Here is a 13,087-nt window from a genome sequence, read left to right as displayed (position 1 = left end):
ATCCCGAGGCCGAACTAGCAGGAAACAGCTTAGCTGCAATGAAGCCAAGCCGGACGAGCACTTGCACACAGAAGAGCTAATCGGGCTTAAAGTTGAAAACGCCTTCACGTCAGTTTGCCGACTGAGATAAGCTCCGCCGTGCCCCGGTCCGTACATTCCTCCACTTTCGGAGTGCCTTGCGTCATTCCGTTGCCAGGTAGGTACCGATACCCATCCCCCTTACAGAGTGGATCGTCTGATCTGCCGATTGGCGGCTCGGTAATCGTAGAAATGGGAATGCTCCCTCCGGCGAGGCATCGGATTGACTGCATTGACCACTCTAGAGGGGTGTCTCATCAGTGATGGAGGATGACACTGAAGTTGCATTGTAGAAGGAAGCAGTCGCCTTCATTGATGATGTTATGGTTCTAGACATTCGTCATCCCACTTGGAATGTTATCGCCCGACTAGCATATAGCTGTTTGCTTTTTGTCTATCCGTGCGAAGGGGGCTGATCCATCTCTCCAGCAACGTTCATGCGGGGGATATCAAGTGAACCAGCTGTCATCCAGGTCGTTGATGTTGACCAACCCATCCCCATCTAGTAAGCTAGCGTCTCCAGCTCCATCCCCCCCGAAATTATCGTTTTCCATAAACAGATCGTCGAAGCTAGATTCTCCTGGTGCCATGACATCTTCCATGTTACTGCCACCTTGTCCATCAAACGGCTGCTCCCCTGAGCTATCCCCCTGGGTAGTGAATGCTTCGGCTTTTTGTAGTTCAAGATCGAATGCATCCCCTCCCATCGGTGCGGGAACGGGGGTGTTCTCAGTACCAGGCAAAGCCGTTGGAGCATTGCTTGACTGATTGGGTTCACCCCCGTTGCCATTGTTGGTAGTGCTGGTGGCATTAGCTAGATTAGAGCCTGACAAGAAACTGTCATTTCCCACGCCATCATCTCCAAAGTCCAAGTTCAGGTCGAAATCGTTAGTCCCAGAATTATCGGCTAGCATGGAATCGAAGTTGAAATCGCCTGACGCAGAAACGGGCTGTGCTGCAGGCACAGCAGCGGCATCTTCCTCGGGCTTCTCTACTTTGACGGGCTGATCGCTTGGTTGGCTAGCATTTGCATCGGCCTGGGGCTTCGGAGCAAGAGTATCGTCAGCTGGCTCCGTCTTAGGCTGGACGGTGTCTGCGTCGGTCACTGGTTGTTCAGAAGGCTGTGATGTCGACTCTGATTCAACTTTAACGTTCGATTCATTCATAACAACATCTTCAACGGGCTGAAGGACGGCTTTCTTGGCTTGGACTGCCTCGTAGTCTCGTTCAAGGAAAGCTTTGGCAATAAACTGACGATGGTAAGCACAGGTCGCAAAATCTTGAAGCTGCTGCTAGCTTACTATTTGCTCCGATAAATTATCTAGTGCACTCTGGAATTTTTCATGGGCAGTGGGAATTGACCGCTTGAGTTGGGCCCTGGACTGCATGGAACCCCCGGTTTTGAAAAAGCGGCCGGTCTCTATAAGCTATTGGGAGTTAGTCAGAACATGGGCTTTTGCACTGCAGGGGGGCTATTATGATAAAGAAGTACCGTTTGGTTGACCATTGACGTCAAAACGTCAAGCGAGTCCGGATTTGAGAAATTTGTTGCTGCCATGGCTATAAAAGTAGTACAGTGATAGACAGGCGGGTTTTTACGACCCGTCGGCTGTCCGATTGGTCGTGATTGACACTAAAATTCGAAAAGAAAGATCCTTCACTAGCAGTATCAAAAAGCGATGAGAGCCAGTGGTACGCGGTTAGATGTGAATGGACGGTTTCAGAAGGTCCGTGAGAGCGGGTGCCGGGTTCTTTGACGGTAGTACCTGAAAACCAATTGGAGCAGAAGAGCTGTTACAGGCAGTTAGGGAAAGGGGGAGGGATTGCAAGAAGCGCAGGGAAGTCGCGCAAAGACTGCCCAAGCCAGCGAACACAAAAATAGCAAGGACGCGACAAGAGCTTGTCCAACGTGAGGGCAGGTGAACAGATCAGGCGGGAGGGAAGGGAAAGAGGAGGAGGAGGAGAAGAAGAAGCAAATGATGGAGAATAAGCGCCTTTGCTGGGACAAAGACGAGGCCCGTCAAGGGAGGACTAACGCAAGAGGGGCTAGCGCGCCCCCCACCCGGAGCGGCTCTTGACCATCCAAACTCCTCGTTCTGCTCTCCAGTCAAACTTCCCGTCAAGTCAGATCATCGCAGCTTTTCTTCCCCTGTTTCCTTTCCCCATTTCCTTCTTCTTCTTCCCTCCATTCTTCTCTCCATCCTCTCTCATCCAGGTGTTTGTCGAGCTCGTGAGCCCGTGTGCATCTGTTTTCTCTTCCCTTTGTTTTTCTTTCCCTTTCCTTTCATCTTTGCTCTTTTTCTATTTCCCTCCGTCTTCTTGTTCCACCGTTGCGTTTGCCTCAAACACACCTCCGTCCCGGCTTCGGTTGCCCGAATCTGAAGCTCTTTTGCTGCTGCTGCCACCTCGCTCACTTGTTGGGGCTGGTTGAGAAAACGACAACCTCCCGTTGTGTTTTGAGTCGCCCGCTTCTCCAGCACCTCACCGTGCAATCTTCCCAGCCTCTCGAAGCATTCCAGCGTCGTTTTCTTGACGGCGATCGTCCGCTCTAGCTACCGCCCGTATCGTGGTCCCCATTGTATGATCTAGTTTAGCGCTTTTGCCAGTTTCCATCTTGACCTGGGTGTTTCGATCCCCGCGTCGTTTTCCGCCTTCGCCTACTCTAATTTTGACTGCGTAACGCCTGCATCGTCCCGTCATCAAAGATTGCATCTCATCCTCCTGCTGTCCCGTCAAACGCTTTCTTCGTCCTTTTCCATCTGGCAATTTGTGCTCGTTTGACCCGATCGGTTCTTCTGTAAATTTGCATCTCGTGACCTCTCTCAACAATGGCCGACAACGTTGCCGCCTCTACCTCTTCGACCCTCCCTCCTCCCCCCCAAACCTCTGCTGCTGCTCCCAACCAGCAGTACGATGCGTCTCAGGGCAATGGTCAAGCTAATCCTTCCCACATGCCGCCGCCTCNCCGCCCGCCTGTGGTGATTCCTCAGAACACCAACCCCATCCCGACCGCCATTACCTCTCCCATGTCCGGAAACATGATGTCCCCGACCAGCGCTGGTGGTTTCGTACGCCGCGCTGCCCCTGAACCAAACAAGAGGGCTCTGTATGTCGGTGGCCTCGACCCTCGGGTGACTGAGGATATCTTGAAGCAAATCTTTGAAACGACTGGCCATGTCGTCAGTGTCAAGATCATTCCGGATAAGAACGTAAGTTTTACTTTACTGCTGCAGCTGCTGCGGAGCACCTCATATCTTGCATAACTCCCCTCCTCATGCTAATTGTTACAGAAGTTCAACAGTAAAGGATACAACTACGGCTTCGTCGAATTCGACGACCCGGGCGCCGCCGAGAGGGCCATGCAGACGCTCAACGGACGTCGCATCCACCAGTCGGTATGCAAGCCCACGTACATATGCATAATATCGGACTGCTTCTGACGATCTCTGCAGGAAATTCGTGTGAACTGGGCCTACCAGTCTAACAGCACAAACAAGGAGGATACGTCTAACCACTTCCACATTTTCGTCGGAGATCTGAGCAATGAAGTCAACGATGAGGTGCTTCTCCAGGCTTTCTCGGCCTTTGGCTCGGTATCCGAGGCTCGTGTTATGTGGGATATGAAGACTGGCCGGTCCCGTGGCTATGGCTTTGTTGCTTTCCGCGAGCGCTCTGACGCCGACAAGGCTCTGAGTTCTATGGATGGGGAGTGGCTCGGCTCCCGCGCTATTCGTTGCAACTGGGCCAACCAAAAGGGTCAGCCTTCCATTTCCCAGCAGCAGGCCATGGCCGCCATGGGGATGACGCCGACCACGGCCTTCGGTCATCACCATTTCCCTACCCACGGCATCCAGAGCTACGACATGGTCGTCCAGCAAACCCCACAGTGGCAGACCACGTGCTATGTGGGTAACTTGACCCCTTACACCACGCAGACCGATCTCGTCCCACTCTTCCAGAACTTCGGCTACGTGATCGAGACCCGTCTGCAGGCCGACCGTGGATTCGCGTTTATCAAAATGGACACGCATGAGAATGCCGCCATGGCCATTTGCCAGTTGAACGGCTACAACGTCAATGGTCGTCCCCTCAAGTGCAGCGTATGTTTTGAGCATTCCCCCATGCCTCTTCTAAAATGTTTCCCTTGCTAACTGTCACAGTGGGGCAAGGACCGTCCTCCTACCGGCCAGTTCGACAACTTCTCTGGTCAGCAGAGCAACTCGGGGTTTAATTCCACCCCAGCCCCGTACTTTCCCCAGTACGGCGGTCCGGGCGCTCCCATGACTCCTCAAGGTACCTCTCTTCTATTGTCAAGATTCTGCGCCTTTTCGCTAATGTGTTCAACTACAGGCCCTACTCCGACCCAAAGAGGTTGGGACCAGTCCGGCATGGCAGGCCAAGGTTATGGCCAGGTCCCTGGTAATGCTGGCTATGGCCGCGGTCAAGCCACGCCTACTTCCGGCTGGAACCAGCCCAACAACGCCAACTTTGGAAATGGTTTCGGCGGCTACCAAGCGTAGCCGTTGATCAACGATCCTGACTGCATGCCAGCCAGCACGGACATTGTAGTATCGCTGCTGGCAGCCGCAACAGCGACAAGCGGAAGTGTTCTTTTTTTTCCCTTCCACCCCTTTTTTTTAATCTTCTCACTCGCCGTTCTCTCTTCCTTTCCTTTTCATTTTCACTTTCTTCTCTTTATGACAGCCCCGACTAAGTGGATTTCTAAGCGCATCTCCCATTCTCAAACTCTTCCTTTTGAAATGAAATTTGTGTGTTATCGTACACCCAATACCCCAAATCCGCTTTGTTGAGTCAAACTTTTCATATGCTCTTTTCTTTGAACGAATGTGCGTGACTTTGATCAAAGGCTACTAAGCTTCTTGGGCTTCCCGTTCAAGCGTTCTGCGGAATAAACCAAAAGTATTTTCTGTTATCATGCTATTCTCGAGCCCTGTCTTTGGTCTATTGTCCAAATTATCACCTCTCCCAGTTTGTATCGTATTTCGTTAAGTATGTATGAGTGGCTTGCCAAAGAGCTCTATATCTGTTTCTGCCTGCGCACAGGAGCCCTGATGCTCAGATGGCTGTGCGCACTCTTTCTTTCATTCCAATGATCGAGAAGCCATGTTCCTCCCGTTTCTTTGGCCAATTCTTGACAAATGAATATTGATCTCCTATCGATTAGTGTGTGATGTTTGGCGGTTTTCACGCTTTTCCCCCGTACTTGAGCCTCGTCTTTGTGTTACCAGATATTCTGAGCGTGATCTTCCAATCTCCTTGATCACACCCTGCTACTGGCGTTTCGGATGTTATACCTATTTTGTTAGTGAACCCCAAGAGGCTTGCTCTTGGATGCCTTATACCAGGATACTAGTGCATGGCCACTATTGAAGTAAAAGGCAAAGAAATCTTCTCTATTATTTCAGTAGAAGTAGCTAATGTGTCAGAGGGGGGAATCAGTACGATAATATTGTACTTTATTTCTACCGTGCCAAAGTCGAGGCCCATCGATTTCTATTAATACCAACACAGCCGCTCCGTGGCTGCGGATAAATTCTCTCTCCTTATAGAGTTGGGAGGTGGAGAATGGGACCGGGAATTTCTCGAGTGACCGCCTGGACCCTTTCTTGGCCGCCGATGCCCACCCACCACTTGCTTATCCTTTCCCCCCTTCACCCCGTCCCCGACCTGGCCGCTGCTCATGAGAAGCCCTGACGACTCTTTCAACCTCCTGTTTTGGATGTGGGCGTGCTAACCGCCAGCTAGTCGCGCCCAGCTTGCGCCAATGGAAGATGCAAGCGACGGCAAAGGTGCGGCACTCTCGCTGGACAACAATGATCAGCTCTCGAGGCGGGTGCGCTCGGGGAGCGCGAGCAGCGGCCACAAGCGCAGCTCGTCCGGCTCATTACTTTCGCGCCTCTCATTTCTGCGAATGATCCAAGCGACTCAGAACGCCCCAGAACGAAGCCATTCGGGCATAGAGCGAGACGACAGCAGCGATTTCGGCTCCGGCTTGCGAGGTGGAAGGGCAATGTCGAATGCGATTCAACAGCACCGAAGAACGCGCAGGAGAAGGGGCTCCCTACGAAAGACCGCCTTGCTGGGCACCCGGTTCGAATATCGAGACAAGAAACTTCCTAGGCCATCGGTGGACTTGCTGCGTGGAGACGATGTCAATCCCGACGGACAACCATCCCTACCAGGAGGATCATCATCGTCCCCTCTTCCTCCTTCCGATTCGCAATTACGCTCCTTCACCGATCTAACCTCTCCCGATAATGAGACCATTCCCCAGCGAAGCAGTTCAGGTCACCCCGATCATGGAGGAAATACTTCTACGTGGACCCTTATGGACGCACCCCAGCGAACCCGAAATGCAGCCGCTCCCTCGCATCGTCAGCAAAATCAATCCAAAGAAAGCATCCTCGGCGATGAGATGACCACCGACGACGAAGATATCATACCCTTCCCTCACCCCAATACATCAAACAGCGCTATCGCCGCTGCTGCTGCCGCCGCCGCTGCCGCCGCAACAACCACCACCGGCCTCCACCTCCCAACCGCTTCGTCCAGCTCCGACTCATACTATGCCTTACAAGCCAACTCGACGGCCTATCGACCACTTCACCGCGCCAAATCGCCCCTGGCAACTCACTCCGCCGATATTGTCAGCACCTCGGAGATGGTATGGGACTATTCGGAGACAGAATGGTGGGGGTGGATAATACTGATTGTGACGTGGCTGGTGTTTGTTGTCGGAATGGGAAGTTGCTTCGGTGTTTGGAGCTGGGCGTGGGACGTCGGAGAGACGCCATATGCCCCTCCAGAGCTGGAGGATGACCCTACGTTACCCATTGTGGGGTATTATCCTGCATTGATTGTGTTGACGGCCGTTATGTCGTGGGTTTGGGTCGTTGTTGCTTGGGTGGGGATGAAGTATTTCAAGCATGCTAATATATCTGGGGAGGATATATGATATCTTCTCTTTCTCCAACGAATCTTCTTGTTTTGCATGACCTCGGTGGGGAGGTGCAGGTCGCATCTCTTCTTTTTTTCTTTTTTTACTTTTTTACCCTCTTTGTTTCCATTCGATTTCATTTCTGTGTATATATGGCTTAGCGGGTCGGGATGGAGTTTGAGTCTCGATATCGACAATGTTTCATACTAGTTCACCGGTTAGGTTAGGGGGCAACCTGACCGTACTAATAATAGTATTGCATACAGATGAAGAATGAGCTGAATAAGTAGTAGATCGATTACAAAAGATGTTTGATAATGTGCCCGAAAATGTAAAGAACACCCAGATCCCCAAACTCCAAGCCCGTAACTCCCCCTGTCTAAACACTGTCGCACGCGTTGAAGCGGTCAAATCGTTCTATCAATGTGATAAAGCGCACTTGTTTGCGAGATTGATTTGCTGCGAATCCAGCGCAGACCCATTGCCATGGATAGCACCGGCATTGGTGTCAACAGCCCCTGCATCACGGGGCTGCACTGTTGTCCCAGGGGCTGTGCTAACGAGGCCCTTGGACACGGCGTAGCAGGAGGAGCGGTCCTGGTTCAGGTCCTCGACGTAGAACTCATCCATGATGGGATGTAGCAGGACGGTTTGCTTGTGGATGGTGACGATGGAGTTAGCAGGGACGGAGACCCAGTTGTCTAAAGCAAGTCAGTTAGTATATGTCTCTCTTTTCCGTAGGAACAATGCAAAACACTCACGTCTCTCAAATGTAATCGGCTCACTAGCCACAAGCACGATATCAGCTCCCTTATCATGCCTCTCCATCTTGAAATGTCCCTTATCCTTCCCCTCCACCCATTTCGTCCCGGACGAAAAGTACAAACTAGCCGGTTCATCCGTCTTACTACTGATATACCTCGTACAGATAACCGTCTGCCCATCCGTAACAGCAAAGTTGAGCAAACTGCGAGTCTCCACATTCGACACATTATGTCTCTTGGGAATGTCGCGAATGAACTCATTGATCTTGGCAATCGTCTTCACCATCACCCGACGCAGCAGCGCTTGTCCGAACCCTCCCGGGCCGGGATCAGAGCTAGGGTCCACACCTTCTTTCTCGAGAAGGTCAAGGAATAGCGCGAATGCCCACTCGCTATCCGTCCCACCCTTGACGCCGAGGAACCATTTGTCTGCGAGCGAGTCGGCCAGCGGCCGCTTGATGTACTGCCAGCCGCCGACGTTGCCGTTGTGCATCCACATCAGCGTGCTATGCTGGAAAGGGTGGCAGTTCGTGTCGGAGAGGGTTCCCTCTGTGGTTGCGCGCACGTGCGCGAAGATTAGATTCGAGCATGTCTTAGAAGCTAGGCGCTCTAAGTTCTCGCAATTCCAGGCTGGGAGCGTCGATGTGAAGATGCATGGCTCTGGACCTAGTTTGGGGTCCGTGTAAAAGCCTACACCGAAGCCATCGCCGTTGACGGGGCGGCGGTTGTCCTGTATATGGGGTTAGTTTTGGCTGTTGGTCTGGGATAGGGGGCAAGACGGTTCCCGGGCAGTATGGTCCTTTACTTGAACACTACAGAGGATGATGATGATGATGATGATGGACTTACTAGTCTTAAACGGGAGTCGTAGGACTGGGTGAGGATGGAATGGCTTGGCTCCGTGACTAGCTTGCTGAGACGAATCTCATGCCTGCCTTTGTATACCTGGCGACAAGCGGTCAGTTCAGGCTGGCTGTATGACGTGGATGGTCAGAACGGGCTTACATACCAGGAGACGACACATATTCGGCAATTATACGGAGAGTATAGCTTGACAAGAAAATACAGTCCAGGAATCTCTCCCTGAGGACACCTTCTTCTTTAAAAGTGTTTGTAGAGTGCAAAGCCCGATTCAGCTGAAGACGCTAAAACTAGTAGTAGTTGCTTCAGGGCGCAGCTCCAGTCTCCAGTCACAATTCGATCCGACAACGGCGCAGCTGAATGCTCAGGATGGATTGGGCAACACAAAACCCAGCCCAATATATATATCTGCTGGGTCCAACTAGCCTGCAGAACCTTCGACTCTTTCGAATGAAGCGGAAATAACTCAGACCTCCGGAAAATAGTTGTTATCTGGATCTATCGAAATGGCGACATTCTCCACACGTGACTCACACCGGTCCCGATACGGCCAGCGAAGCGGCCATCGGGCGCAGGTCACGAGACCCGCAGCGGGAAAGCCGCGATTATCGAATGACTGACTGCTTTATTATTTTGTGGTTTGGTTGATCATCTCCGCCGCCTCCTTCTTGCTTTCCTTCCCTCCCGCAAGCTACCTACCATCCCGAAGGTACTACCAACCGTGACTTTTGGCCTCGGAAATGCCTAACCTCCTTCTCCCAACTCTCTTGATGTGTATGTGATTTCAGAAATCATGAGCGGGAGAATTCTCTCCCATCGTCTTGTTCCGCTGTTGCGGACCGGTCTTCTGGCCCGCCATGTTCATAATGCTGCGGCCAGGACCGGCGGTCTTCTTCGCTCCGATGGCAGCGCCGCACTACGTGGACGGGCCTGGCCGGTAGGTGCAAACGCGATTCACAATAATGTGCCTGCTGTGCGGGCAATCTCCTTTCACCGGATACTCCCTAAACTGGCTATCAAGCTGATACGGCTGCCGGCTATGCTTGGGGGTGCTACGGTAGCGGGGCTAGCTTATTTCCAGTACCAAGCCACACGTACGTATTCGATTCGCGACCCGTCTTTGCTGATAGCTGATTAACGAATGGTTGCGTCGTTCAGAGGCAGGAAATTACGCTATCGATCTTTTTAAACGTGCGGGGGAAACGGCGGGAGATGCAGCCTCGAGCTTGTTCACGGAAATTCAGGGCATTGCCGAACAGACACAACGCGGATGGCAAAGAACCACGGATGCCGTGGAACTTCCGGAATGGTTGCAGAATTTTATAAACCCAAACGAAGAGTCGCAGTCCGACAATGGTGGCCCTGGAGGTAAACGCCCGAAGGAGAGCCGTCTCGGTGCCGCGGCAGCTGGAGCTACTACTGCCGGAGCTTTCGGTTACGATGAGTCTAATGAGGAGGACACCCGTTCAGAAAGGAAGATTGCGGAAGATGACCAGATGATGCTTCTTACACGGAAGATGATCGAGATCAGAAACATACTGCAGACCGTCGGCCAGTCTAATACCCTGACGCTCCCGTCAATTGTGGTTATTGGGTCTCAGTCTTCGGGCAAGAGCTCAGTTTTGGAAGCTATTGTCGGACATGAATTCCTTCCGAAGGGCACTAACATGGTCACCCGGCGACCGATCGAGCTGACTCTGGTCAACACACCAAATGCGCAAGCTGAATATGGAGAGTTTCCGGCTCTCGGGTTAGGGAAAATCACCGACTTCTCTCAGATTCAGCGGACTCTGACGGATTTGAATTTGGCCGTTCCAGAGAGGGACTGTGTTTCCGATGACCCTATCCAGCTTTCCATCTACTCTCCTCACGTTCCTGACCTCTCTCTCATCGACCTTCCAGGCTACATCCAAGTTGCTGGACATGACCAACCCCCAGAGTTGAAACAGAAGATCTCCGATCTCTGCGACAAGTACATCCAAGCACCGAATGTAATCCTCGCCATTTCCGCGGCAGACGTTGACCTGGCCAACTCCACTGCTCTCAGAGCCAGCCGCAGGGTAGACCCTAGAGGAGAACGGACAATCGGTGTTATAACGAAGATGGACCTTGTTGACCCCGAGCGTGGTTACAACGTTCTCTCCGATAAAAAGTACCCTCTCCGCCTGGGCTACGTCGGTGTCGTTAGCCGGATTCCTCAAACAACAGCGCTTTTCTCCAGGGGCAGCGGAAATATCACTGGAGCCATCATGAAGAACGAACACGCCTATTTCTCTGCTCACCCGTCGGAGTTCGGATCACAATCGGACGTTTCTGTCGGCGTTTCTACTTTGCGCACGAAGCTCATGCATGTTCTCGAGCAGACGATGGCATCAAGCCTAGCGGGTACTAGGGATGCAATCAGTCAAGAACTTGAGGAGGCAACCTATGAGTTCAAGGTTCAGTACAACGATCGTCCTCTGAGTGCAGAGTCTTATCTTGCAGAGAGCTTGGACAGCTTCAAGCACTCTTTCAAGGCGTTTGCCGAAAGCTTCGGTCGCCCTCAGGTCCGTGAAATGCTGAAGAACGAGCTTGATCAGCGGGTAATGGACATCCTGGCGCAAAGATATTGGAATAAGCCGATAGAAGATCTATCCGCTCCGCTACCAGAATTGGATCCGCTCAGTGACCTTGCCAAAGCTGACCCGGAGTCACTGTACTGGCACCGCAAACTCGATGCTTCAACATCTTCCCTGACGAAGCTGGGAATTGGTCGACTTGCCACCACAGTTGTCGCCAACGCGATCCAATCCCACGTCGATCGCCTAATCGCCAACTCCACATTTGCCACGCATCCATATGCTCAGAAGCAGATCGTCGATGCATGCAATAGTATCTTGAACGACCGATTCTTCAGCACCAGTGATCAAGTTGAAAATTGCATCAAGCCGTTCAAGTTCGAGATTGAAGTCGAGGACCCGGAATGGGCCAAGGGAAGGGAAAATGTCAGCAAAGTCCTCAAGGAGGAACTCAGAGCGTGCGAGACGGCCTTCAAGCGCCTTGAAGACTCCATCGGACGGCGCAAGCTGAAGGACGTCATGTCCTTCATCGACAAGGTGCGGAAGGGCGAGGTATTCCTGGAAGGCGACGGCGCTGGCGGTGCGGGTGGATTTAGCTCCGCCTTGCTGGCCCGAGGTATGTCGATTCTATCCTACTTGTCAACATGGTATCGAATCTAACAAAAAGACAGGCCGCGAGAGCGTCTTCCTCCGTGACCGAGCTGACCTAATTAAAATGCGGCTCCTCGCTGTTCGCTCTAAGCAATGCTCCTCCAAAAAGAACAAATACTACTGCCCGGAGGTCTTCCTCGACGTTGTCGCCGACAAGCTCACCTCAACGGCCGTCCTCTTCCTCAACGTTGAGCTCCTCTCCGAATTTTACTACAACTTCCCCCGCGAGCTCGACATGCGTCTAGGCCGCCACCTATCCGACGCAGAAGTCGAGCGATTCGCCCGCGAAGACCCGCGCATCCGGAACCACCTGGACGTGATCAGGAAGAAGGAACTTCTTGAATTAGCCCTCCAGAAGATCGAAAGTATCCGTCAACTCGACGGACGCGAAAGGAAAAACAGGAACTCAGATCGTCCTGTAGGTAACCGGGAACAGAGGAACCGTGGCTGGAATCTGTTCTGAAGAATAATAAATCTACTTATCGACCTAGCGGCCTACCTATTAATCGATTAGACTTTCTTTCTCATCTTTCTTTTCTTTCGTCTATTCCCCATCTTTTTGTCTGAAAAGGTCGGCGATATCTCTCAGCTCTGCTTTATACCTCTTGACCTATATCATATGAAACAGCAAGCGTATACATTACTTTTCTCCCACACTCACTGACACATCCTATGTCTCCCTTTCACCTGTGTATCATACGTAACAGAACATGTTTTGTTATAGTTAAGTAATCCTGTAATAGGATAGTTAGGATAGGCGTTAGCATGACGGGCTCCATCTTCCGGGATTCTCTTATTCAATAGAAACTCATTATCCATCATAGGTCCCGTGATGACCCTAGCTTCAATCGGTTGCTGCTCAGTTGTAGTATTGGATGCTACTCCACGTATGCCTACAGTCAAACGTGTCTGTAGGGAGAACAGCCTGATGAATATCGTACTTGAGACGTGAAATTCCGAATATACGAGATAAAGAGAGAGAATCCATATATGATGATACAAACAATTTAGCTTTAATGTGACCAATAACCCGCCAATAAGCATACAAATACCAGTACCAATACAAGTCAGCAGAGTGTACAATCGAACAAACCCATTTTCGGAGTGAAACGAAATATATAGAAGAGAATAAGACCCAAATTATCAGAGGATGAATAGGAAGCAAAAAACAGAGAAAGCTAAAAGGAAGAATGTATTGGGAAAAGAGAAACAGCACA

The 13,087-nt window shown here is 51.6% G+C and overlaps 5 protein-coding genes across 5 annotated transcripts; 3 read left to right on the top strand and 2 right to left on the bottom strand.

Moving 5' to 3' along the window:
- Positions 1–527: 527 nt before the first annotated feature.
- Positions 528–1,636, bottom strand: An08g04290 (uncharacterized protein; the record flags this gene model as incomplete). The annotated part of the gene is made up of 3 exons (XM_001392509.1): positions 528–1,328; positions 1,380–1,505; positions 1,571–1,636. 3 exons carry the CDS (start codon positions 1,634–1,636, stop codon positions 528–530), a joined length of 993 nt encoding a protein of 330 aa, XP_001392546.1.
- Positions 1,637–2,906: 1,270 nt separating this feature from the next.
- An08g04280 (uncharacterized protein) lies at positions 2,907–4,598 on the top strand (the record flags this gene model as incomplete). The annotated part of the gene is made up of 4 exons (XM_059748995.1): positions 2,907–3,287; positions 3,369–3,473; positions 3,531–4,178; positions 4,239–4,598. The coding sequence occupies 4 exons, from the start codon at positions 2,907–2,909 to the stop codon at positions 4,596–4,598; spliced, it is 1,494 nt and encodes a 497-aa protein (XP_059601187.1).
- A 1,265-nt stretch (positions 4,599–5,863) lies between these two features.
- An08g04270 (uncharacterized protein) lies at positions 5,864–7,054 on the top strand (the record flags this gene model as incomplete). Its single annotated transcript, XM_001392507.3, has 1 exon — positions 5,864–7,054. The coding sequence occupies one exon, from the start codon at positions 5,864–5,866 to the stop codon at positions 7,052–7,054; it is 1,191 nt and encodes a 396-aa protein (XP_001392544.1).
- Positions 7,055–7,456: 402 nt separating this feature from the next.
- Positions 7,457–8,824, bottom strand: An08g04260 (uncharacterized protein; the record flags this gene model as incomplete). The annotated part of the gene is made up of 4 exons (XM_001392506.3): positions 7,457–7,737; positions 7,798–8,530; positions 8,650–8,745; positions 8,810–8,824. The coding sequence occupies 4 exons, from the start codon at positions 8,822–8,824 to the stop codon at positions 7,457–7,459; spliced, it is 1,125 nt and encodes a 374-aa protein (XP_001392543.1).
- A 630-nt stretch (positions 8,825–9,454) lies between these two features.
- On the top strand, positions 9,455–12,333 carry An08g04250 (uncharacterized protein; the record flags this gene model as incomplete). The annotated part of the gene is made up of 3 exons (XM_001392505.3): positions 9,455–9,755; positions 9,820–11,835; positions 11,891–12,333. 3 exons carry the CDS (start codon positions 9,455–9,457, stop codon positions 12,331–12,333), a joined length of 2,760 nt encoding a protein of 919 aa, XP_001392542.1.
- Between the last annotated feature and the right edge of the window lie 754 nt (positions 12,334–13,087).

Source organism: Aspergillus niger (genome assembly GCF_000002855.4).
Source record: "Aspergillus niger supercontig An08".
In the NCBI taxonomy this organism is placed as follows: domain Eukaryota; kingdom Fungi; phylum Ascomycota; class Eurotiomycetes; order Eurotiales; family Aspergillaceae; genus Aspergillus; species Aspergillus niger.
Note: the sequence above shows the minus strand (reverse complement) of the source record. Positions and strands in the feature narration are given on the sequence as shown.